This window comes from Patiria miniata, unplaced genomic scaffold (genome assembly GCF_015706575.1).
Source record: "Patiria miniata isolate m_02_andy unplaced genomic scaffold, ASM1570657v1 HiC_scaffold_17, whole genome shotgun sequence".
Taxonomy (NCBI): domain Eukaryota; kingdom Metazoa; phylum Echinodermata; class Asteroidea; order Valvatida; family Asterinidae; genus Patiria; species Patiria miniata.
Window position 1 is genome coordinate 12,238,565 of NW_024037055.1, and position 26,086 is coordinate 12,264,650.

A 26,086-nucleotide genomic window follows, 5' to 3' on the forward strand; every position below is an offset into this window, starting at 1 on the left:
GCCACAATATTTTAGGGGGGCTATCAGGGGTGGATCCAGAAATTTGTGCCGGGAGGCGTGCTGAAATATAGACCGTTTTTTTTCTCCGGACATGTGACACCCCTCCATATCTCCTGAATTCCTGAGATTCCGGTAACACAATGACCAACAAAAAAGAGAGGGGGGTGCCTCTGTCATATAATCATGCTACATACATGTATGTTCATAGGTGAGATGAGCTGCCAATGCAATGTGTTGTTGCTTATGCACAGCTTTTTGAAACTGTGGTTGAGTTTAGTGCATAATGTAGTACATTCTTTCTTTGTTTTTTTAAGAATAAATCATTTGTTGTTGATCACACGAGTTATTTACCCCGTTCGATGTTCTCATCGACCCGGCGGACGAGTTTAACCAAGCAGCTGAGGTGATTTCAGACTACATCCGCTTTTGTGAAGATATGGTAATTCCTACAAAAACAGTTAAAGTGTTTTCTAACAACAAACCGTGGATCACTTCAGAACTCAAACAGCTTTTAAATGAAAAAAGAGACTATTCAATACCGGTACAAGGGATGAACGAAAAGAAATTCAAAAAAGACTGAAACGTAAAATAAAGGAATGTAAAATGGCTTATAAAAACAAAATTGAGGTTTTTTTCAGACGACCGACACTAGGAAAGCTTGGCAAGGTCTGCAGACAATAACAGGCTACAAACCTAAGAAAAATTGTGTCTTGGTAGAGGATGAAATAAGCTATGCTAATGAGTTAAACTCGTTTTACAGTAGGTTCGACAAGTTTGATTTTAGTGCGGAACAGAATGAAGTAACGTGTGAGTTACGTAACTCTCCAGTGGAGAACATCGGTATTTCTGTTGGGGAAGTGAAAGGTCTTTTTAGAACTGTTAATTCACGCAAAGCAATGGGACCAGATTCCATCACTTCTAAGGTACTTAAGGTATGTGCTGACGAGTTAGCGATCCCCTTTCAAATGTTATTCCAAGCATCTATTGACAATGCGTCAGTGCCAGCTCTGTGGAAAAAATCGACAATTTTGTGCCAGTTCCGAAAAAAATCACGTTAAAGAAATGAATGATTTGCACCCAGTGGCTCTTACCTCAGTGCCGATGAAGTGTTTGGAAAAAATTGTATTGAAGAGATTATTGCCACTTGTCACTAATTCTCTAGGTGAGTACCAGTTTGCTTACCGTCCTCACAGGAGTGCAGAGGATGCTGTACTTACATTGCTAAATGGTATCTTTGAACACTTAGAAAAAGCAGGGGCTTTCGTTAAAGTTCTCTTTGTGGACTTCTCAAGCGCTTTCAACACCATCCAACCGCATCTTCTAGCTCGAAAACTAATGAATTTGAATGTTAAGCCCAGGCTTATTTTATGGATCAACGATTTTATAACCAATAGAAGTCAACGTGTTAGAGTGAATTCCACACTTTCTTCCGTCCAGCACACTCACACAGGTGCCCCACAGGGATGCGCTTTGTATACAAATGATCTCACTACTCTGGAAACATCACATAGAATAATTAAGTATGCCGATGACGCAGCTATTGTTGGCTTTCTGGATGGCAAACAAGAATCTCTAGATTGTTTCACTGGTGAGGTGGCACAATTTACCAGTGGTGTGATGATAGCTATCTAGAAATCAATATCAACAAAACCAAAGAGATGGTGATTGATTTTAGGAAAAAGAAATCTCCAATTACACCAGCTATTATTAAAGGCAATTGTGTGGAAGCAGTGTCTGTATACAAATACTTGGGAACTGAAATTGATGACCAACTGAAATTTGACGCATGTACCAAATCAAAATATAACAAGCTGCAACAACGTTTGTTTTTTTCTGCGCAAACTGAAGTCTTTTCACGTTGATAAAACTATTTTACAACTGTTTTACAAGTCCATTGTACAGAGTATTCTCACATTTTGTCTTGTTTGTTTTTACGGAAATATGAGGTGCCAGGATCGGATTAAGCTAGACAGAATAGTGAAGCAAGCCAGTAAAGCTATTGGTTTACAAGAGTCTCCAGAGGCATTATACAGGTCTCTTATGTGCAATAAAATTAAGACAGTTCTTTCCGACTCGCATCACGCATTACATGTCCACTTCCAAACGAACTCCAGAAGTAATCGCTTTTTACAACGAAGGATCAGGACACGGCGATACGGCAGTTCATTCGTTCCAGCAGCTATCAAATGGTACAATGAGCAACTGGAACGATGAACTGTCGTGTGGCCGACTCTGATCCCTCATTAATGTAATAATATGTGTATTATATGTAGTAGTTTGTTTTTTTACATGTAATTACTGGATTTATAAGTTTGTGGGAACTACATTGCATTTTTACATCTATTTAATTAATGATTGTATGTTTCTATAACCCGTTCTTTGTCAAGGCCATTTTAATTTCCCTCCCGAGGGATAATAAAGTTCAATCTTATCTCTTATCTTATCTTTAATTTAAAACAGAGAGAGCATCACTTCAACTTGCAATTTGCAAAAGATTTTGCAAAAATCTTGCAAAAGATTTTGAAGCTATAAGCGTATTTCAAATTTTTGTAATAGGTGGCCGGGAGTAATTTCTTTTTAATACTTACTCGCGACCCAGGCCTCACCATTTTATGAACCAGCAGCGACACCCTCAACGTAACTTCTTTCCTTTTAACACCCCATCCATGAGGACACTTCAGGAAACATTTGCATATATTGAGATTAGTCCATACACATTATGTTAGACGCCTTGTAATAACGCTCTGTTGTGCGAGATTATTTTGAGCCATACATGTCCAGGTACATTTGTCACTGAGATCATTGAGATGCATTAAAATATATATATATTTTATCCAATCCTAGATCTGTTATAGTGTTAAGGGTGGTGGTTTAATTAACCCCTTCATGTCCATGTTATTTCACCACGGACCACTTTTCTTTATCTTCAGCAAATGTACACTTTTAAAACTAAACAGTTGCAGTTAATTAATTAGCCCTAACAGTCCTTAATCCTCCAACTTCAATACGATTTGGCACAACCCCTAGGGAGTTACGGTTAAGTTGTAAAATAATTGGATACAATCAACTTTTTGAACTGTTGACAGATTGCAAGTGGTATTATTCGTCATGCATAAAAGGAACCGGGAAAATGCAAACAAATGTTGAATTTTACTTAGCCTAAAAAGATTTCATCGCGGTAAAAAACAAAAATTAAACCTTACAATACTACTGGTTTAAAAGCATTTGAAATGGTCATCTTAATGCCTTGAATTCGGCCAATAGAATTGAAGTCTAGGTGGTTTACATTGTTATTGGCTGCATCTATCTGTAGACACTCTGAATTAATTGACATGGAACTAAGGCATCATCGCAATTTGTGCATGTCAGGATTTCTAGTATTTAGTATGTCTATTTACAAAGACTGTCAGATTAACATTTGAGCAAAATGGTACTTGCTTTATGAAGGAGTATAAACCTGTATTTACCCACAGTAAATTCCAAGACGTTTATTACGTTTTATTTATGAAGTTTGTTTTTTTCTGCCAACTGAAAAATATGAAATATCAATTTCAACACAGCTGTGCAGTCAGTTCTGACATGGCAATTATTAAACAAGGCTTTCCCTTATACTAAGGATTCTGAATATTAAATTGTTGCATTAAATATTTAAGTCACATTGGAATAAACATGCACTTGGGCCATTTCAATACGTGACACAATGGTCAAGAAAGTTGTAACCATAACAACGTTTTGCTTTTGTTTGGTTTCGGTAAACATAAATAAAATAACTGGAGGAGAACATTCCAAATTCATTTTAATACAAAATAAAAAATATTGCTCATAAAATTGGTTGGGAAAAAAATAACAATTCCTCATTTTTCTTTTACTTTTCTGAGGACAACATACCATTTCTACATGTATTCAAATGACCCTTGGACACGGTAATCATCCCAGTATACATGTACATAATTATTTGCAAGATAATGCAAATCCACAGTTTCAAGCTAGCCAATGGCATCCAGAACTTAGCTTCCAGCGCTTTGCATATTCAGCATACCACAAACCTGAATAATATCAAATTGTCTTCTTTTCTTCCACATATCTTTTATACAATAGTACTTTTTTTATACAAGGTATCAAAACACTGGGGTTGGGCTTCATTTTTAACAGATAAAAAGCAACAACCCATTTTTAAATACATTTTTGTGGATTCAGAAGCAAGTTCTGTATATATGCCATGGACCCCCTTGTCTTATTTACAGTGTACACAAAATGCTAACTACTCAGTGTACATTATGTTTATTTTAAAGCAACATAGGGGTAAATGTGTTACATTAATATGCTCCACAAATCCTGCAGTAACAATGTTATGTACAATTATCGCATTAAGGATTTGAAAACAAAACCTTTAAACTGATCAGCAGAAACATAAAATCCAGCCATATTTACTGATAAACTGCAGTCAACAGCCAAAACAATCTGCCCAAAACTTCAATAAAAAAATAAATAAAAATACCAAATTTGCATTAAAATTACTGAAATCATCTGCTTCGAAGCTCTGAAATAATTTAATGGCTTAAAAACATAAAAACATTCAGAAACTGCTTCAAGAGAACAAATTTAAAATCTAACTTTTTTAAAGATAAAATACCAGTATTCAAAATGAAACAGATAAGAAACCCATGCCCTGCAAGGTAGCATTCTCCTACTTCGACATCACCCCTCCCCAAAACAAGTTCTGGCCAAAGTCTATTGAGAATATACATGCAGACCCTTTGCACCATCTTTGAGCTTTGAATTCAGTAACAATGAATGCGCAAGACGTCTATTACTCATGCCTATCCATTTACAACAAAAGCCCCCACCTCAAAGATGAGTGCAATGCACAGGTATCTCAAGACCAATAGTAATGGCAGAAGTATTGTGTCAGACTCTGCATGAGTTGGTCTATACATGAAGGTCTTCTTTGTTACGAGTTGGGACTTTGCTTATTTTGGTGTATGTTAATATCTTTGATAATGTTGTTCATGTCATTGATTTCAGGGTACCTATTACTACTACCGTATTTCACAATATTCAGAATTAAAATTGTGAAATATAACAATGAGCTCTGTTTCAATGTCAATAGTAAACGTTTACAGGAATAGAAATCCCCCCCCCCCAAAAAAAAATAACAATCAAAATCTACAAATGGTTCTGAAACAATGCAGAGTACATGAGAAATGAACATTTTGAATTTTTGTGTTTCATCAATATATCAAGTTATAGGACAGAATTTTTTTTTGTGCCCCACCTCCTGTCCACAAAAAACAAAAGACCTGAGAGCTGTGTGAAAAAAATTCATCTTGATTGTGTAGTAAGGAGCAGACAAGCTGTTATTCTTCTGAAGAAGTCAACAGCCAGAAAGGGATTGCCATCTTGGATCTCGGTAAATTATCAAACACAAAATACAACAAAATCTTTATTTCACATATTATTAATCATTGTTTCAAAACCACTTGAAGCTTTGTGCTATGTTTGTTTCTGTAAAAAGTTACAAAATATATGCAATTTATGCTGGGGGAAAAAGCATCAGATCACTACATCAAGGCAACCCAACAAAAAATACAATAAAATGAAAGCAAGACAATTAAACATAATTATAACAACAACAGCACTGCCTTGAATCTGGCTCTGTACTTTGATTCAAATAACTATTTGAGGCATCCGTATTTTGTATTAAGTGATTTCCCTCAGATTTTCAGTCAACGGGATCATTTTAGTGGGGAATGCATCATTTAAATATCAAGAAAATATTCAGTTAATCAAACTTTTTGAGGTAGGACAATTCTAAAGATTTGCAAAGTACATTCCAGTGAAACCAGTGACTGTTTATATCGATACCCGAATATTAATATTCATGTTCAGTCCGTCAGCTTTTCCCTCGTGTAATTTTTTTGATATATGAAAATCTTGCATAGCTTCTTGCTTTCTTTGTGGAGAATAGGGTCAACTCCAAAAATTCTGAAGAATGCCTTGTTTCGATAATCACTGCAGTTTGGACTGATCACTTAGTATATTTCATTTAAAATGACATAAACTGGACAATAAGGAAAAAACATCCAACAATTTTTCTGAAACCATAAAATCAGGATCTGACCAATAAAGCCAATTTACAGTCAGATTTTTTAATGTCAAATTTTAACCGAAGTTCATTATAATGACCATCATTGGTATTCAAAACCAGCAAATACAGCGCAAGGATTAAGCTGGATTCAGGATTTCACCCCTTCCTTCAGGTTTCAAGTTTTAGGATTTCCTATTTGTAGCATATTTCGTTTCAGCTTCAGAGGCAGGAAATATAGCATGCAGTTCCAAGCCTTTAACCCTTCAGTCACGGTAGGGCCTGAAACCGCCCTACCTATTACTCCCTGTAGCGCCAGAAACCACCCCAGCACTCTATGGATTTAGTGATTTTTCAGGTGCAAATGGGTTCATTGTACTTCTAGTAATTCATTGCAGCAACACTAAACACGAGGAAGGATTGTTTCTTATTTGTTTGTTTCAATTTCTATCAATCAGATTGCACACGTGTTGCCCATTACAATGCCAAATATGTGTAACTATTTTACGCTGCTTGGCTTCATTTTTAGAACCTTTATCTGAACACAATGGCCAGATCAAGCAAGTGGCTTCAAATGATTCATTGCTAAGCTTATTTTCACTTTATAGGCAAAGACACTGTAGTTTGGTTTAAATAGGAAATGTGAAAATAGAGAAGTATGATACAAGGTAACCAGATATTAATTTTATACCCAAGTCCTTTCTGCTAATTCTAACAGAAAGGAAATAGGTCCAGCTTGTGAATGTAATCATCTTGGAACAGTTTTGTTAATCTAGTCATAAGGCATCATGTCAACCAATAATTATTAAGTGGTTCGCATTTCAGGAATCGTCAGTAGTTAGTGAAATTATGACTGGTATCCCGACTCACCATAATCTATCACTCATTTCACGTAAGCCTATCAGGAGGATGCCTGAAACCTTTCAAATTGAAAAAGTTTCAAGCTGCGGAAACAAGCATATATGTTTGCTTTAGAAGCATGGGGGTTTTAAGCTTGCATGTCACCCTGCACAATTATTTAACAAACTGAAATTTTGTTACAAAATTGATACCATTTCAGCCGCACACCAATTTATCTTCATATTAAAGTTATATTTGATGAGTAAAACTTGAAACTTTCAACAAGGATGGAACACACTTGAAAACTGTATGAAACATAACAATTAAAATACCTTGACTCTCAATTTTGTCTTTCACACAAGACTATAGTAAATGACCTTGAATTTGGTTCAGGTAATCACTGTTTTTCCACACTTGTTTGAAATTTCAAGTTTTATTCCAATTGAAGTTTACCAGTTAGACAACCTACATGTACAGCCTTTTTGTACACGCGTACCTAATAAATTAGTCTTTCCTTCACAATAAAATTACAAGAAAATAGTTCTTCCTCTTTCTTTACCTGTACAGCCTACCTTCAAGTCAAATTGAAATGTTGTGGCAGGAAGAACATTATCATGATTGCCTCGACAATGTTAGGCCTCCTCGACAGGCATGTTTTGAAAGAATTCTTGGTACTTTCAAAACAGTCCATCTGATTCCTTCAACACAATATGCATGATTTTATTAATTGACCTGCCACAAAAGTTCATGACCAATTATATCAATGACCACCTTTCCTCTGCCTTCTCTTTACACTGAAACCCATCCAGTTAGATAGCTCCAAGTTTACATATTGGACCTTTTTAAAAAATCTGCTCCACAAACTTGACAGTTTGTGCTCCCGACCCCCCCCCCCCATTTATTTACAGATGAAGTCCAATTCCATTTGCATGCTTTGTTGTTTTCTTGTGCTACACTCTGATGTATTTCTGAACCAATTTTAGAGCGTATCAACAGAAACAATTTCAGTTATGTACACATTTGTACAAACAGTACATAAGTATGCCCATTTCTGTCCCTTGCTGCCATTGATAGGTGTTAGTGTTATTCAGCCTGTTTTATCCACAGTTAAAGAGTGTTCTTTTGTTTTCTATGAAATGATGAATGCCAGAGATAAAAGAATAAATGGCTGAATGAGTTGGTAATGGTTTGTCTTTTGTCTTTGTTTATGAAAGCAACACCCAAGCTTTAAACATGGCAGCCACATCTTTGTAGTTTATTACATTATTCCATTTTCCCTTGCCCGACAGCAATCTAACTGATAATTTGCATGTCCAAAGTCAAGATGGCAAAAGTTAGGATGGCAGTTGATACTGATACATGAGATGAAGATATACACATTAAACACATACATGTATATGTGCTGATGCACAGACTCTGATAAATTGTCAAAGAAACAGTCATATTGTAAGTCCTTCCAGCAGTGCGAAGCAATGGGTATGTGTTTTTGAATAGCTGCTTTGGCAACCACAAATTAACACTGAAAGATTCCAGAGAGAACCGGGGTCAGGGTAAATGATGTGATGTATGGCATTGATTTATATGGACAGAGTCCTTTGTTGAATTGGCAATGGACTATAGCATTTTTATATTTTAAATTACCAGCAACAAAGGTTCAAGTACTAGATGTTATAAATTTGCATTATGCATAGATCAAAAAGTATGGCATAAGTCTTTGTACATTTTTGATTCTAGAATCTAAGGCATGATGCAAAAGCAGAAATCATAAACATAACCTTAATTTTCTTGCCTTGCACTGTCTAATTAACAGAGGGTGCTGCAAATGTAAAACCATGACATCTACTACATGACCCAAGGTTCCTATAGTGTATTGGCAATCTCTCTATCACCCACTGGTAACCGTCTGTTGGACCAATGTTTAAAAACTGCTGGAAAAAGTGAGATTTCTTTGGTTTTTTTTGTCAGTGACTGTCAATCTCAATTTCATGTGTCAGTTAGTTACTCTTGACTAAATGCCATTTTCATTTGGTTGAACACTTATTGCTGTCAATGTAAAATATTTGGCTTATCAATTCTATGAAACTGGCCTGTTTTGAATGTTCCACCTCTGAATGTTCCAACACTGTACCTCATTTCATTGCAAGACATGATCTGATCTCTGGTAGTATGTGACCTCTCAATGCCATCACCTTTGACCTCAAGGTCAGAGGTGAGTCTACCTTACCATTTGAAATGGAACTCTACTGCTATTTCTTGAGGAGTGGTTAACTGGAGAGCACTGGATGCGTTCTATTCATTCTGCCGGTGGTTGACTGTCGTTAAAACTTGAAGCCATCACTGGGGATATTAGTGTTGGCATCAAACTCAAAGCCTTGTTGGACCACCTGTGGAGCCAACGCTGGGTCCTCGTCATCAATCTAACAAAATACAGGGTTAAAACATCAAACATACTAAGTCCAAAGAAATCAGCCTCATTCTATAGTGTTGCATACGATAGTCTTGGGCGGCATTTTTGTTATCAATACTGATTCTGAAATGTTCAGCATTGACTGTCAATTTTACCAGTCAAAAGAGCAGAGGGAAACACATCCATATTGAAATTTATACTGAATTGCTAGTCAATATCTAAAACAAGTGATAGTCAACTAGATGAATGGGTGAAGGCTGATAGCTTTTTGCTGATGTACCACATGTAACCACCACTGTCACACAAGCTAGTTTTGTGTGTTAATTAAGCTCACTTATTTTGTGAACATTTATTCCATTCAATGAAATACATGATACCTTTCATCAAGTGCATACAGTGGAAATAGTTCACTTCTCAAGAAAAGGCTTTCAAATCCTTTATTTTTTTCCTCAAAACATTACTAATGCATTTTTATCAATACTCACATCTGAGAAGTAATGTGCGATAATGTCATATGCAAGTTTGTAGACGTCATCATTCTCACTGTTTTGAAGATGTTCAATCTTATCCAGACCTGTAAAAGAAATTATTCACAATCTCTTTAGATGGAAAGTTGATTTGTGTGGGAATACTGCTACCCCACCTCAGTTAGAAACATCTGATATACTTCATTGTTATTTATATCAGGCTTCCAAGTAGTACAAATAAATCAGTGTATTGTACACTATCGTAGAACGCACCTGGATGACTACAATATTATTTTTGATACTGTATAGTCATCCTGGTATTTTATGACATACACGCGAATTTCCCTGTTTCCAACTCAATCAAAAGCTTAGTAACTCACAGTTGTCAATGTCAACCAGTCAATAGAGCATAGCGCACGGCACGGTTGCATGGGCACACACGGTATACGCACCGTTTGTAAACAACAAAAATGGCAGCTTCAGGCAGACAGCGAGATTCGCTTTGGTAAGCGAAGAATAATTTAACGAAATGAGAGAACTAAAGACACAGAAAATACCTTGAAAGCGACCAAGATGAAAGTAAATATTCTACAAGTGTATCTGGCCAAAAAGAATCTACCAACAGATTTAGAGGCACTGGAAAATTCATGCTTGCGGGTAATTTGTCGAAGTTCTAAGTTAACGTTAATGTCAAAGTGAGGACAGCAGACAGCGACAGCAGACAACAAGACAGTGTCATTCTCACTGAATTGATTTCTTTCAGATCGAGTCACCCTGATAAAAATAATATTAATATTGGATGGCTTTTTCAGGGAATACAAGAATATATTGCAACCGCTATAACAATATTGCACTTGTCTTTGACGTGCAAAGTATTCTTGTATCCCCCTCAAAGCCATCTAATATATAATTATATGCTTAAACAAGAATGTATTTGTTTCAAGTATTGCTGACGCATTCAAGGAATTCCCATTCTATGGAAATGTTCACGGTGAAGCTTCATTCTTCAACAGCTCCATCAGTGAGGTGCTGGACGATATCTGTCCAATGTCTATCCACCAAACACACGTTTGTGAGCCCAAATCATGATTCATGGACCTCCAACATCTGCCACATTGCTTCTTCCAGAACACAACATTCTAGGAACACACTACTAGTTTAGGACCTGGACACCCATTGCTCTAATAGTCAGGTACCAAATAAAACATTTGCAAAATTTAAGAGCACCCAAAGTAAGGCCCCAAGCAGCGCACACTGCTCTGTCAATTGCGTGGATCACACTTGCAATTCCCTGAGTTCCTATACATGTTGCATGCGGAGGTCTACTTAACACATGTACTGAACATAAAACTGCAAGCTAAATCCATTGGCAATTGCCAGCAAATGTATTTGAACAAACCAATTTACCAAAATGTCAGTGACTGATTCCATGTCAAGTACAAGTTAGGTTATAACAAATTATCAAGTGAAATCTGATTGTCTGAAATGGTAAGCAAGTGGAATTAATACAAAGTATTCATTGGATGAATAGCCGTTTTCTTTTTTAAATTTATATCAGAAACTGGTCATTAAAAAGTTGGATTTTACTTGGTTTGTTGATATTTTTTTAAGCATTTGAATCAGATACCTGCAACATTTAGTACACATCTTGTTGTCTATCCTAGCCCTAATGTAGAGTATTGGCTTGACTGATTGGCAGTTAAAAAATGGAAATAACAAATACAGTTAACTCCGGCAAAACCGACATCGTACAACTCGTCAAATCACTCAAGTCGGCCGTCTGACTAAAGTCCAGATTGTCTGCAATGCATTTCCATTGAATTTTTTATTTCTAAGTCAGCTTTTACAAGTCGCCATTTCGATCAAGTTGTCGTGTTACTCTCGGTCCCCTTTCCATAAAAAGCATTACAAAATCCTTTGTGTAAGTCGGCATTCAACAAATCACGCATTGGCATCGACTTCCTGTACTGCGGTTGGCAAAGTGTCGAGTGAAAAGTGGTTTCGCACGGCCTGTGATCACTGCATGCATCGGTGTCGAAAAAGGGTGTCCTACTGCATACCACTACGCGGCGCTATAGGATCTTTGCTGCATACATCGCATATGCATCGTGAGCATATCAATACCAGTACCCCCTCTAGACTGTACCCATGCGCTCTGTCCATAGTGGGGGTCGTCTTATTGAATGACTACTGCTGCATGCAGTCAATGCGTGCGTGGTATATTCCGGACCACGCCAGCATTTAATTCATTACTGTGCACGTACATATGTATCGCGGTCTCCACTATCAATACCCCAAACGTGACGAGACAATACAAGGATTAATTTGCTGGATTCAACTCGAGCATAAAGGAGATAATCCAGGGTTAATCGAAGCCAATTAGTGCAATGAATCATGTGTGCAAAAGACCATTCATGTAAGTCGGCAAAATGACGACTTATAGCATATATCGGCATTCGCGTAAGTCGTCACTTACAGTGCATAGGCCTACAGAGCAATTTTTGAAACAAACATGGCAAAAATGCATTTTGTAATCTTACTGGCAAGATTGTGTAGCATCGCTTACCTCCACACATTTCAATCAGGGTAGCAATCTCCTGGTACTTCTCCCCTGATGCCTTCAAGATGTTTAAGATGCCATCCAGACACACCTGAACTACCTGGCTATCCTTGACTACCAGTAGATTGCACAACGGTGGGATGACATGATTGTCATACAACGCCATGACTTGCTGCTTGGTGCCACTAATGGTGAGGTTGCTAATGGCCCAAGCTGCCTCTTTCTGTGTCTGGAAATCCGACTGTTGACAAAATAGACAGAGAATCCAAGTCTTTTCAGGGTGAAGGATTCAACTGGGGAGTTTACAGAAATACCATAGAAAGTGACAAACTCTTAAAAAAAAAGTATTACTCAGATATACTCAGATACCAACAAGAGGACAAAATCAAGTCGAGTAAACTCCATGTTTCTGTACCCTTATTCATTTCTTATCCATGACATATCTAGTATGTTGGTCACATGCAAAGCAAACACTTGCATTCCATGCAAGGCTACCCTGAAACTTGCAGCCTGCCACAGCTTCATTGTATTGTGTATGGCTTCAAATCCAGCCATATTTGAGGTGTGTTTTGTTTCACAGGGCTAGGCATGGGTAGCTCTTTTGTACATTCTGTGTTACAAGAGACCACAACACCTCCAAGGTGGCCGCTGAATGCAACGGTCCATAATCACTGGTATTGACATACAGTGTTTCAGCCAATGAGCCATGCAGCCGTGATTTTCACGGAAAGATTTCTCAAAAAACACGTCCAAAAGCACGGCCAAAAGTTATAAACCAAAGCCGCGCTAACCTTGTGTGATCCCATGTACAGTGTACGATATACCATGCTTTCCATGTACATGTACCTGTACATGTATACCATATGTGTACTGTACATTACTTCGATTGGTATGCATGCATGCACCCACTGACCCACACACATTTGTTTTTGTTCCTGCCTCTTCTGATAAACGCACACTCCAAGTTTCCCAGACCAGTCTGAGGCAATAGAATATGGTGCGACCCAACTGACAAGCAAAACTTTCCGCTCATTATTGTTTTTCCTCAGAAAAGCGGTCCTTTACTTTTTCTGTGTGTTGATTAATGAATACGCCCTTAAGTTTTGATCATAAGTTTTAATTCACTGAATTTTTTTTGTCTTTTTTAAAAATGGAAACACAGACAATCATTTTTGTGCCGACAGTGTTTCATTACACCGCGTACTCCACATAGGCACGTGAGGGTGGATGATCACTGTGTTATTTTTAGGCATTAACCCTAACCCCGTAGGCCCTTTTGGCTAGGAACCATCCTCAATCCTGCAAAATCCTCCAACTGCCACCATGTAAAACTTGTATTCAGCCGCAATCCACCAAAATCATCCGTTTTGTTTTGTTCAATAGAAGGGTGACCATTGCCTCAATCCTTCAAAATCCTCCAACAATCACTGTAAATGGTTCGAGGCAGTGCAGACGAAAGTCACAAGCATTGCGGATAATATCAAGCATAATGCAGGGCTCAATTATGCACGACTGAACATTAACAATGCTGGGTACAGCCTCAACTCAACAAGAACTCAACACAATGCATCTTCCAAAATCAACAGACACTTTTTGCCATTCAGCCTCAATCCTCCAAATTCCTCCCAAACCGCCCTTAGGATTTTTGAGGATTGAGAAGGCTTGGGTTAACACCAGCTGTGGGTGAAAATGACGTCTCCAAAACCAGTGGCATTGCACTGTATGAGGGCATGGAACATTGCACTCCCACATTTTTGATTTGGACTCCCAATTCCCCAATCCTGGCTGAAACACTGTTGACATACAACAGCTGGGACATGGCACAATGCTAAGGTGCAGGTTGACAAAACGTGATGAGGGTGTTAAGAGAGTTATAATGAATTGCCTTGAGAGAGAAAGGAAAAGCCCATGTTCGGAACCCATAACAACACTGGCATTCAAACATATTCATTACCAGCTGAACCTCATTTTTTACCAGCACATTTTGATAAAGAAAGTAAATCATTGACAATTTATCACCCACTTCAATCTTTAAAAAAATTTAACAAATTTTTTTTAAACTCAATTTAATTTTTCTTTGTACTGGTACTTGGCATTACAGAGAAAATGTTGACAAAAATTCAAGCCTAGATAAAATGTTAAACCGAGTGGTGATTGATTTTTTTTTCTTCAGAATGATAATCGTGCAGCTGAACTCTAAAACCTGTCAATTTTTCCTCAATAAGATGTGTTTGCACCGCTACTTGAAAACGTTCACCTATAAGGGTAATGTGGTTTCATAGGATTCTACTCCCAATATCCTTTGTGTTTTGATGGCTTTGTGAGGGATAGGGTGAAGACTACATACCCCGTCCAAATGCCTGATGATTTCTGGTAGGAGTCCTTCATCAATGACTGCTTGTACTTGTTGCTGGTTGCCTGCTGTAATATTGGACAAGAACCATACTGCTTCCTGTGGAACAAGACATACATACAAAACAAGCTATTACATTCAAAGTCAGAACATGTTTGTTTAAGTATCTAACTAAAACCCAGTTATACCGACAAGTTCAGATTTCAGGCAATCATGGTGATCAGAATCCAACTATTCTGTTGTCTGCTGGGTCCAACAGAGTCCAACTTGGCATTATTTACCAGTACCTAACAGAATCTGACTCTGAATGTATTCAGGATTGACTGGCTGTGACTGTTTATGTAACTTGAGACACTTGTGCTTTGGCTGTAGGTGATAGATATTAGACAGCTGTGCCACTAGTTTAGTGCTTTTGTCTTTTGACTGAATTTGACTAGTCAGAGTGCTTGCCAAAAAATATGATCAGACTGTTTAGCAGTGACTAACCAAAATCATGAATCATGTTTTGAGTTGGTTTGAATTGCAGCTAAACACGATGTCGCGCACTGATCCGACGAATTATACGACGATCCGACGAATTATACGCGCAGATCCGACGATCCGCGCGTGTGCGTCGTGCCAACGCTTGTGCGCACTTCGCCGAATAACAAAACGAACTACTAATTTAAATTTCCTACGGTGCGTATTAAGACACACCGTTGGAAAGGCCTTCTTTCATTGATTACTTCAAAATGACAGCTTGCCAGAAAGAATAATTTCACAGGGAGTTTAGTCCACTAACTATCTTTTAACCAAGTATGTTTTTCAACAATAATACGCCAGTTACTTTTCGGATGGCTGCAAATGATGGACTATAGCTTTAAGCAACCTTCTTTGATGATAACTGCATACTTTGATGTAATCAGAACCCCATTAAGGAGCTTACCTTGTTGATTTTTTCCTTTGGATGTGTCAGTAGCGTAGGGAAGTGTGACAATGCCTTACAGCTGAGCACAACCTGAGTCTGTTCATCTGTTCCTGTTACAATGTTACCAACTGCCCTTAATGCTGCCGTCTGTTGGCAAAAAAATCAAAAAAAAAATTCACATCAGGTCCTGATCTCTTAAGTGGTATGTCACAATAAACAGTTGGTACGCAACGTATCAAACAACTTCAAACGACACAGAAAAACTCTACTGAAAAGAACTCCCAAAATACCCAAAACAGACAAATGAATACAAAATAAGCCAAATTACCCTTAAATATTCTTTTGGATTGCTTTGTCAGTTTTTGCCTTCAATTATCCTCTTTTCTACCACATAAAGTAGGCCTACATTTTAATTAAGTTCTCCAGACACATTTGAAGCTTGCAAAAGAGCTTGTGAAAATAACCCTGAAAGTTTCCTCTGGTGGGACTCGGTCTTTGAACTGCTAATTTTTTTGCTTGTAAAAAAAAACATCACTAATTAAGAAATTTCATCAAAAGTCGATGCTCAAGTAATCAAACAGTTTATTCAATGCGGTACTTTTGACTCAGAATAAAACAAATGAATGTCAGACTCATATTGAAACAAGTCAGGTGTGTTTACAAACACAAATGCCCCGCAACCGTGACTGTTTCCATGACATAACACCACTCTTTTAACCAGGCATGCAACTGGGAAGTCACAAAAAAAGAGGAAATTCAAATATTTCCAAGTGTTTGTGCAGTGTTTTTCTATTTTTAATGGCACACATTGGAAGTGAAAAAAGAGGAAATCAGCTGATCCGAGGAAAAGTTGCATGCCTGTTTAACATCAACTTACATGTACCTTGGTCACATGGAACGTTCATTGACAGCATTAGTGTCTTCTGTAGGTTTTATATGAATTAATCCCCTAATCCCTATGATCTCAGAATAAATACCAGATTTCTATTGTTTTAGCCACTGTGACCTTGACCCTTGACCTTTCGACCCCCAATGCGATAGGCCTATTTGGATTACCAAGAACGACCCACAAACCAAATTTGAAGTTCACATGTAAAGTATTTCTTAAGTTATCGCGCTGACAAAATTTCTTTTGTTTTAGCCACTGTGACCTTGACCCTTGACCTTTTGGCCCCAAATGCAATAGGCTTCTTAGGATTGCCAAGGACAATTCACAAACCAAATTTGAAGTTCATATGTAAAGTATATCTCAAGTTATCACACTGACAAAATTTCTTTTGTTTTAGCCACTGTGACCTTGACCCTTGACCTTTTGGGCCCAAATGCAAAAGGCTTCTAAGGATTGCCAAGGACAATCCACAAATCAAATTTGAAGTTCATATGTAAAGTATTTCTCAAGTCATCGCGCTGACAAAATTTCTATTGTTTCAGCCACTGTGACCTTGACCCTTGACCTTTTGGGCCCAAATGCAATAGGCTTCTTAGGATTACCAAGAACACTGACAAAATTTCTATTGTTTCAGCCACTGTGACCTTGACTCTTGACCTTTCGTCCCCAAATGCAATAGGCTTCTTAGGATTACCAAGAATACACAAACCAAATTTGAAGTTCATATGTTAAGTATTTCTCAAGTTATCGCGCTGACAAGATTTGTCCGGACACACACACACACACACACCCACCCACCCACCCACCCACCCACCCACGGAAGGACAAGGCGGAAACAGTATGCCCCTTCGGCTTCGCCGCTGGGCATAAAAAGAATATACTGTGAATTAACATACAAAGAGGATGCATGATCATGTTTTGAAATAAATGAACTCCAAGATAACTACAACCAACCCACCCTCACAAAATATGATACCTGAAATACTAATGATAAGCCATGTATTACAATACTAGAGATTAGAATTATTGAGAATCAACTACCTGAACTTTGACTTCTTTGTGACTGAGTAGCGGTACAAGGAATGGGACCACTCCCGACAGAATGACCATCTGTATCTGTTCGTTACCTCCATCTGTCAGATAAGATAACGCCCATACTGTGTCCACCAGGATCTGTTGACAAACAAAATATTGCATCATATGTTATCATTTCCACTCCAACAACATCTGATTACACTGTGTCTTCAATAGCCCAGCCCTACCTCGTATGCGTCCTCCAAGACTAGCACTTTTAAATACTTTTAATTTATTAACCCTAACCGAACTCAACCCATCAAAGTCCAAAGCAGGTTTTGTTTAAAATCTGTTGGGGTAGGTACAGTACCCCCAAAACTGATGGTCTTTTACAAAGTCCAACAGTGTGTGTGTACGATTTCCCATGTGGGTGTTGGAGTTTGCCAGAATGGGTATGGTTCCTAGTATATCCTGCTAGGGAATTAGGTTTAATGTTTAAAAACCTTGAAATCAGGACAGCAAAACTATCAACCAGTTCAGTATGATTTTGCTAGCATTTCATTCACTGTTTATGTACACGTGGGCTTTAACAATCCGGCTTGTTAGTAAAAACGTCATACACGTGCGCGCCCAACTGATTACTAGCGCCCATTGGCTACAAACGCTCAAGCTGCGTTAACTTCCGGTTCCAATCGTGCAGAAAGCGCTAGAGGTGATGTCACACTAACGAATTACAAATGGCACATAGATTTCAGCCTTAGCTTTTTCATGCCCCTTCCTTTCCTCCCAATGTGTACTCAATTGTGTTCTTACATTTGTATCTGTGTGGTGAATGAGTGCACTTAGAGCTGGCAGTAGTTCCCGGATAGTTTCTTCGTGTGGTGGAGGGTCTTTGTTCCTACACAGGTTGACTATGACCCAGGTGACATTGCGAAGGAAGGACAGGGGAATATTGGGACGGATGAAGCTCAACAAGGGTCTGACTACACCTTCATTGATACAGATATCCCGGCACTTGGGTCCATCACCTACAGTGTCAGCAAATACAATCAAGAAAAAAAATGTGTTGAAAACACTTGTAAAATATCTTTATTTCTACCCAGAACTGAAATTATCAGGAGTCATGCAAACTTTCAGAGGTTCCACGTTTTCTTTAAAAATATATTTAATATGTCAGAAGCAATCTTAAAGATTACTTTGATACTCTGACTTTAGTCATAAACTCTCGGTGTATGCAGATACCACATCAAAAAAGAAAATGCTTTCTTTCACAGTTTGGTTCGTGGCAAGCTGATGAATAGAGTAATGTGCACTTTTCTTTATTCTTTAACATCTACATGTAAAAAGCATGAAACCATCGAATACAGTAAATGCCTTTGTGACTTCAACTGAACAAAGCAGAGCCTCCAGACTTACCAATGATATTTCCCAGAGCCCAAACAGCTTGCTCACAAACATTGGGTTGATCCGAGTTTAATAAGTTCACAAATTTGGGTACTGCATGCGCATCAACTACTGCCATAGTTTGCTTGGATGTGCCTGATGCGATGTTTGTTAATGCCCATGCTGCCTCAAATTGTAATGCAGAACTAGCAAGGAAACAAGATGGAAGAAAATTCATATATTATCAAAAGTGTTCAGTACTACATGAGAACCATTCGGAAGGAGCAAACAATGCTTTTTGTAGAAATTCAAAGAATAGGTGGTAATGTTTCTGTATTTAATGTAAACCTCCCTGATCCTTCCAACCCAAGCAGAAGGTTTTGGACCACGTTACAAGAATAATGAGGGTACAACACACGTACCATTACTCTACATGGAGTTTCATGCTCCCTGCGGTCACAAAATTGCACCAGTGGGTTCCTACACAATGGTTGATTTTAGAAGATTCAGCAAAGGAATAAACAATCCTCTTTTCCCCTCTCTTGACACAAGGAACAAGCTTCAGGTCCAATCAGTGGTCATAGTCCAAGCTGGACCAACACTATGTGTTGCTAGTTTGGTTTTGTAACCCAATCATGCCAGGTTAGTACCTGAATGTACATTTAAGTGGCTTTAAAATAGTCTTTCCATTCTGAAAGTGTGGATTTACTTATTCACCATTGAAACATTGGGCACTCAAGAGTTTTGTCAATTGTTAGGCCAATTCTCATCATGTAAAAAGTACTTTGAATGATCCTGCAGTCTCCATAGGCCTGATTCATTCAGCTATACTGAGTATTCCTCTGGTCCACATTTGAAAACTTGCATTTTGCTGTTTAGTCCAACAATTACCACCACCAAAAAGTTGAATACGTCACTTTGTACTAAATCACTACCATCCCCTCTTCCGTGTAAAAAACCTTGAAACGTAGTCAGCGTGATTATTTGGCATCTTACCTTGGGCTGTCTAGGCACTCAACCAAGACAGGGAGAATGCCTGATGCAATAAGGTCATCTATCGGTGGATTGCGGTCACTAGACAAGAGTTTACGTGCAGACTGCACAGCTGGGAGTTGTACAGCTGGGAGGTTACTGGCTGCTTTTTGCACAAGTTCATGATACGAGATTTGGTTCTGTGGAAAATCAAACATTTCCAAATCTTAATAATTACAAGTGCTGTTTCATATAAGTGCACACAACATACAGGAACACCACACTGAAAAAAGACCCTCTGGATCATATCATGACATCAAGCACCAAAATTCACAGATTGCATGACTGAAACAAACTTCAGAATGACTTTTGGAGAAACAAAAAGGTAGAATGTTAAACACAAACCTACATACAAAAACATACATTTGTGTATTTCAACTTTTCGAGCATACGAAAAATGGAAATGTAAGATTTCAAAATGGTGGTATTCTTACAACAGGTTCTTCATCAGACTCCCCTTCCAGATTGGGGACATTCCGCCTCTTCAGTAATGTCTCATCGCGCTTGTTTTTCCGTAGCTCAACAGTCACTTCATTTCTTCTCCTCCTCATCTCCTGAACAGAACATTCATAAAAGAAGTTAGCCATTTCAGTCATAGGGCTCTCACAATATGAAGCATTAATTAGGAAGTCTGTCCTCATCAGTGATGAGATTTTTAAACATACTGGACCTCACTTTTCAAAAAGTGCATTTTAAAATTTGTATTTTTCTTTTTTTCTACTAGAAAAATATAATCAAAAACAATGTTTGAAGTTAAAAAAATATCGTTACAAACAATCAAAAGTAAATCTTTCTTTCGAGTTAAATCACAAAACTTGTTCGTTTTCATGCATTATTTCAAGATATAAATGTTTACATTTCAAACATCTATCAATCAATTACAATGTGGCTGGAGTTTTAACAATAATCTCCCAACCGTGAATAGTGATTTTGTCTTACCAAAAGAAAAAAAAACAAGCCTCACAGCGCCCCTCTTCATCAACATAGGTCTTTTAATAGCTTTTGAAAATCAAAATGAAGTTTTTTTACAGATTCTCCAAGATTTAAAATATAGGCATTTGGGTAAATCTGTGTCAAATCACCCAAAAAAATTAAAAGCTTAAACCCCACTCCCTTCAAATTGGTTCATATTTCATGTAAGGTAAAATTTATACTGAAAAGGCTGAAATTTTAAGTTTTAGCCCCATCGGAGAACGGTTTTCGTGCTACCCACTTCCCATTGCTTGGCAAATTTGGTCAAAATGGGCGTGGCTGCCAATTTTCAAATGACCATATCTCATAACCTGTGGGCCAAATTTTGTTAATCTTTATTTCTTTGGAAAGGTTATATCATAAGAAATCCAAGTTTACCATTATTTTTCATGTTGGAGTAAGTTGAAGTATGATGACCTTTTGAACTTTACTTTGACCATGAATTTGACCATGTGGATCACTTGACCTTAAGACGAACTTGGATGAAAATTATGCCCCACCATGTTTTCTACAAAATGTCCCAAAATTGGGGGTATATTTTTTGTTTGGTTTCTAGCTCATCTCATAGTTGGCATACTTTTTGCAAAATGTGATATCCCTATACAGTGTACAAGTGGATTTAAAGCTAGGACTTGTTTGTCCCTGAAATGTGTTTATGTATAGGGATATCACATATTGCAACACATATACCAACTTTGAAATGAGTTTAAAAAAACGAAAAGAAAATATGTTCCCCCTATTTTTTGGATATTTTGTAGAAAACATGTTGGGGTATAATTTTCATCAAATGTCAACTCAAGGTCACATGATCCACAAGGTTAAATTCAAATTCAAAGTAAAGGTCAAAACTTCATCATACTTCAAATAACTTTGACAAGTAATGATAAATTTGGATTCCTTATGAGGTTACCTTTCAAAAGCAACTATGATCAACAAATTTGGCCGACAATTTGTGGAGATATGGTCATTTAACAATTGGCGGCCACACCCATTCTGACCAAAGTTGCTAAACAATGGCAGGTGGTAGCACGAAAAACCATTTGTTCGGTGGCGCTAAAACTTAAAATTTCTGCTTTTTCAGCCTAAGTTACCTCAAATACTAAACATTACCAAATTTGAAGGGGGTGGGGTTTAACCCATTAGGTGATTTTACACGGAATGACCAATTTTCCCACTCTTTCAATTGAAATAAGTTCCTGAAATTCCACTCTTTCTGAAAAAACCAACTGTCATAATAATGTTGTAGCCTCCTTTCAGTGTCAGTTTAGGCAAATTTTGGTAGATAAAATTATCAAAAATCTTACTTATTTTTGTGACTTTAGAAATCCCAAAAGATTTACTTTTTCTTGTGAAAAATCATGGATTGCTTGGTCTGAATCCAAAGAGCATTCTTGTTTTCTCTAGAATATAGCCCCCTCTACTGCTAAAAATTATACACTTCATGATGGATAAAGGCCCAAAAAGAAAACAGTGTCGACTGTCATTTTCAAGATGGCCGCACACCAAAACGGATGAGTGCAAAAAGTGCTGCGATAGTATTCCACATTTGTCTCGATGTTTCAATTATTGTAATCAAATTCAATTGCAATGGAAAACATTTCAATACAAGTATTGGTATTTTTACTACATGTACTTTAACTATTGTAGGGCCAATGATTTTCTACAATCGCAGAAAACGGACGGAATTCGCGGAATCTGCTCCTCGAAACGGAAAACGGAATTTGAATCTGAACAAAACAACTTCTGCAATTTCATTAATAAAAAAACACTATTTCATAAAAATGAATTGTTGATGATTGATTGAACAGACGAGCCATATAAAAAATGAGCGATGTTTATATCACGATGTTGGTGGGACAAAAACGTTCAAGATCAGAGCAATAAATATTACGAGATCATTACCGTAGTACGCGTGGTCATGGGAGTGTCAGTCCCGACACACGCCGTAGCTGTCGGCCAGCGCACGGGTGAAAATCATCACACTCACGGCATGCTCTCGCGGGTCTCTTTTGCTCCATCGGTAGGTTTATTTTTCTCTGTGCAATCAATCAACCATTCGTATAACATCTAACTTTGGCTCTATTGAAATGCATGTCGTGCTTAGGTCCAATAATCTACCGTAAACTATCCTATTTTTGTCGCTAACGTTAGCCCGAAAACAAAATGGCGGACATGAATTTCGCTTCGGCCAGCTGATGTGTGTGACGTCATGGGATTGGCCTGTACAGCTATTGCATGTTTCTCACGTTTGTGGCAGTGGCAGTGTAGTATACGACTTGACTGTGGCGAAGTTAAATACTACGTCTGTACATTGATCGGCCGTTGATAAAAAATCTTTTTGGGGGTAATTTTCCCGCGTTCCAACCAAACGACTATTTCATTATCATCTTCCAATTTTTGAATTGAATAAATGTGAAACGGAATTTTTTAGCCTAAAACGGAATTTAGGATTTTTGCAAACGAAATTTGCACTTTTCTGAAACGGAAAATCATTGGCCCTACTTTTGCCCTAAAAGAAAATTCCAATCAATTTAAGTACTCTAATGAGTACATGTAGTTTTTCACAAGGACCCTTTACACGGTTGTTTCACTGAGAAACAAAGTTGCAGCACTTTCTTGAGGGCACCCTTTATTGCATGCGAACTTGTTGAGGGCGCATGTGAGCGCGCGTCAAATCGCACGCGCGGCAATAAAATCGAATCTAGTTTTAATTCAAATAATACGCTGATTTTGTTTTGTTTTCACATTGATGTTCTTGCCTGGTTAAACGTTAACTGTATTTTGTCCATTTTCTGATCTGTTTTTGATGTGATGATATAAAGTAATTAGTTAGAGTTCGATAATTTTCTAATGCATTTGACTTTTATTTAACTCCTATAATAATGTGTACAGTTTGACCCGCATATCTTTTTTGCCGTGTTCAGCTTGTCACTTAAGCCCCGTCTGAGTCTCGTTGCACGGATTTGTTTTCCCCACAAGTGGTAACTTATTTGTACTTTTTGTATTTATTGTGTGATTCCTGGTATCAGTTAAGAATGATCTTTTTACGCAGTTTATGTCCTCTCTTAGCAGATTGATTTTGCTGCGTTGTTTATGAAAAGTTACTGTTTTATTTAAGAATTTTCATCCCTTTCTGTCAAATTCAATAATTTGACAGAAAGGGATGAAAAGATCAATCAGTAAACAATCCACCAAAACTGACAACTGTAACCATACAGCGCAACGTATTCAACGTGCCAAAACGACGTATGTACATGGGTCATTCCACGAAGTTGGGTACACAATCAATGCATCAGTGACAGTGGTCCAGTGAAAACAAAGTGCTGTTATTTCTTTTTTGACAAATTAATCACATTTTTTATCGATCCCGATTTATTGAGGATGAATGGTCGAACAAGAAAAAAATATTTTTTGGGACCTCCAATTGGTCGAAACCCAAACTACGTCACCAAAATATCATGGTATCCATGTTTATTTTAAGAATATTTTGTGACTTGAAACATACTCGGTCTTCAATGTACGATTCTGTGTTCCCAAGAGTATATTTTAAATAATGTTTTGCAAATAAAGTTGAACCAATAGACCGTTTACGATTCCCTGATTGTTATTTATTCCATGCGTCTTGCATTTCTGGAGTATCGATCACGGAAGTCTCAGCGCACATCGTAACATTTCGTGTCAGCAATGTTATGAGGTGAGACCGAAATTTACCGACATATTGTAAAATGTCAGAGTCATTTAGAAGACCCAAATAACGATTTCCACGAGAAACAGTAGCATTCCATTCGTATCCAACCAGAAATCATGAAAAAAAACTACACGATTTTTTTAAAACAACCATGGTTACTCACTGGTAGTTGACTTCGCATCCACTAAAAAATGTGACGATGTGATAATTAAATGCGATCGCGCGTGCGCCCTCTATAGATTTTCTGGATGAACGTCTTGCGATCAAAGTACCCGGATGCAACCCTTGCTTTGTTGCAAGAAGAAACCCGCGTGCTTTCGGCAACTTTTCCATCGTGGGTGCCAATAGTTTTGGCGTCATTTTGTTACGGTGTGATGTCAGTTACGAAGTAGGCCTATACCACATTCGGGGAGGACACAAGGGTTAGATTACAGATTTACCAACACGGTGCCTGGTAATCCCGAAGAAATACTCCCTGAGCGCGCGCTTGGTAACGGAATCGCACTCGGGATACGGGGACCATCGAATGTACGCTGGGCATGTAGAAGAAATCGCGTCGTTCAAACATTAAACACGATCGGAAATTTAACGTGTTCAAGATCGCGAGGGGAGCTCTCCGAAATGGACGGAAAATTTCACTTTTTTTCCGGATCGTAAGTAAACTTCAGTACAACCATCTTAATTATCGATGTCTACTCGTACCTCAGGTGGCATATCTAGTAATTTGGAGGCCGTTTTGAAGGTGAAATCTGATGTTTTTTGTTGGAAAATGTTGGTTTTTGGGACAGTGACAGGATGATGTTGTCCAGGTCGCGGTATTAGCTTGGACCCCACTATCGCCAGACCATGTCCAAATGTTAAAAAAGGCGATAAGTTGGGTCCAAGTTACTCGGACTAGGAAGAGGCTAAGCTTTCACAAATGACGCTAAATATGTGTCCCGAAACCCTAACTGAAATTGCACATCGTATGGAAATATCACGACGTGGTTTCCATGTGACGGTGTGGTACGATTATGTGTTTTGGCCTGTGCTTTTGCCTGCGTTGGATGGTCAACATCTGATCTATTAAAAATGGGGTCCTTTTCATTTATCTGTTTGAAGGGGGTTCGAAAGTTGGTGATTTTTACTGAAGTTAGTCTAAAATAAGAGGGGAAGTGTCAACATTGATTGGTCACAGGCCAGGATACCGCCAGACCATTCCATTCTCATGATGGGGGTGGAGCATCATGTGATTTTCTTTTTCTGGTTTGAATTAAGATATTTCAACATTATTTCAGACAAAAGAAACAAAACACATAAGAATAAATAGTACAAAACTAAAAAAAAATCTTCCCCTAAGAAATAAATTCATAATTTGCATTGATTTAGGCTTCAGCATGTTCAGTAAATTCATCCATTTGGGAATGGTATATCCATAGAACAATGCATCCAACAACAATGTTATGTAATGGGTAGGCCTACTAGAGGGTGGGAATGGAGTGAGGAAGGG

General features: G+C 37.9%; 1 protein-coding gene across 1 annotated transcript in view; it reads right to left on the reverse strand.

The window, feature by feature from the left end:
* Positions 1-3,068: 3,068 nt before the first annotated feature.
* LOC119723846 (importin subunit alpha-3-like) overlaps positions 3,069-26,086 on the reverse strand; it is a 30,493-nt gene continuing 7,475 nt past the window's right edge. The window contains exons 2-11 of the mRNA XM_038194723.1: positions 20,372-20,491; positions 19,902-20,077; positions 18,939-19,111; positions 18,336-18,550; positions 17,550-17,681; positions 15,638-15,766; positions 14,707-14,811; positions 12,366-12,600; positions 9,818-9,906; positions 3,069-9,342 (exon numbers count right to left, since the gene is read on the reverse strand). Of these exons, the coding sequence (XP_038050651.1) occupies positions 9,244-9,342; positions 9,818-9,906; positions 12,366-12,600; positions 14,707-14,811; positions 15,638-15,766; positions 17,550-17,681; positions 18,336-18,550; positions 18,939-19,111; positions 19,902-20,077; positions 20,372-20,491 (1,473 nt within the window). The 3' untranslated portion in view covers positions 3,069-9,243. The remainder of the gene's footprint in view (positions 9,343-9,817; positions 9,907-12,365; positions 12,601-14,706; positions 14,812-15,637; positions 15,767-17,549; positions 17,682-18,335; positions 18,551-18,938; positions 19,112-19,901; positions 20,078-20,371; positions 20,492-26,086) is intronic.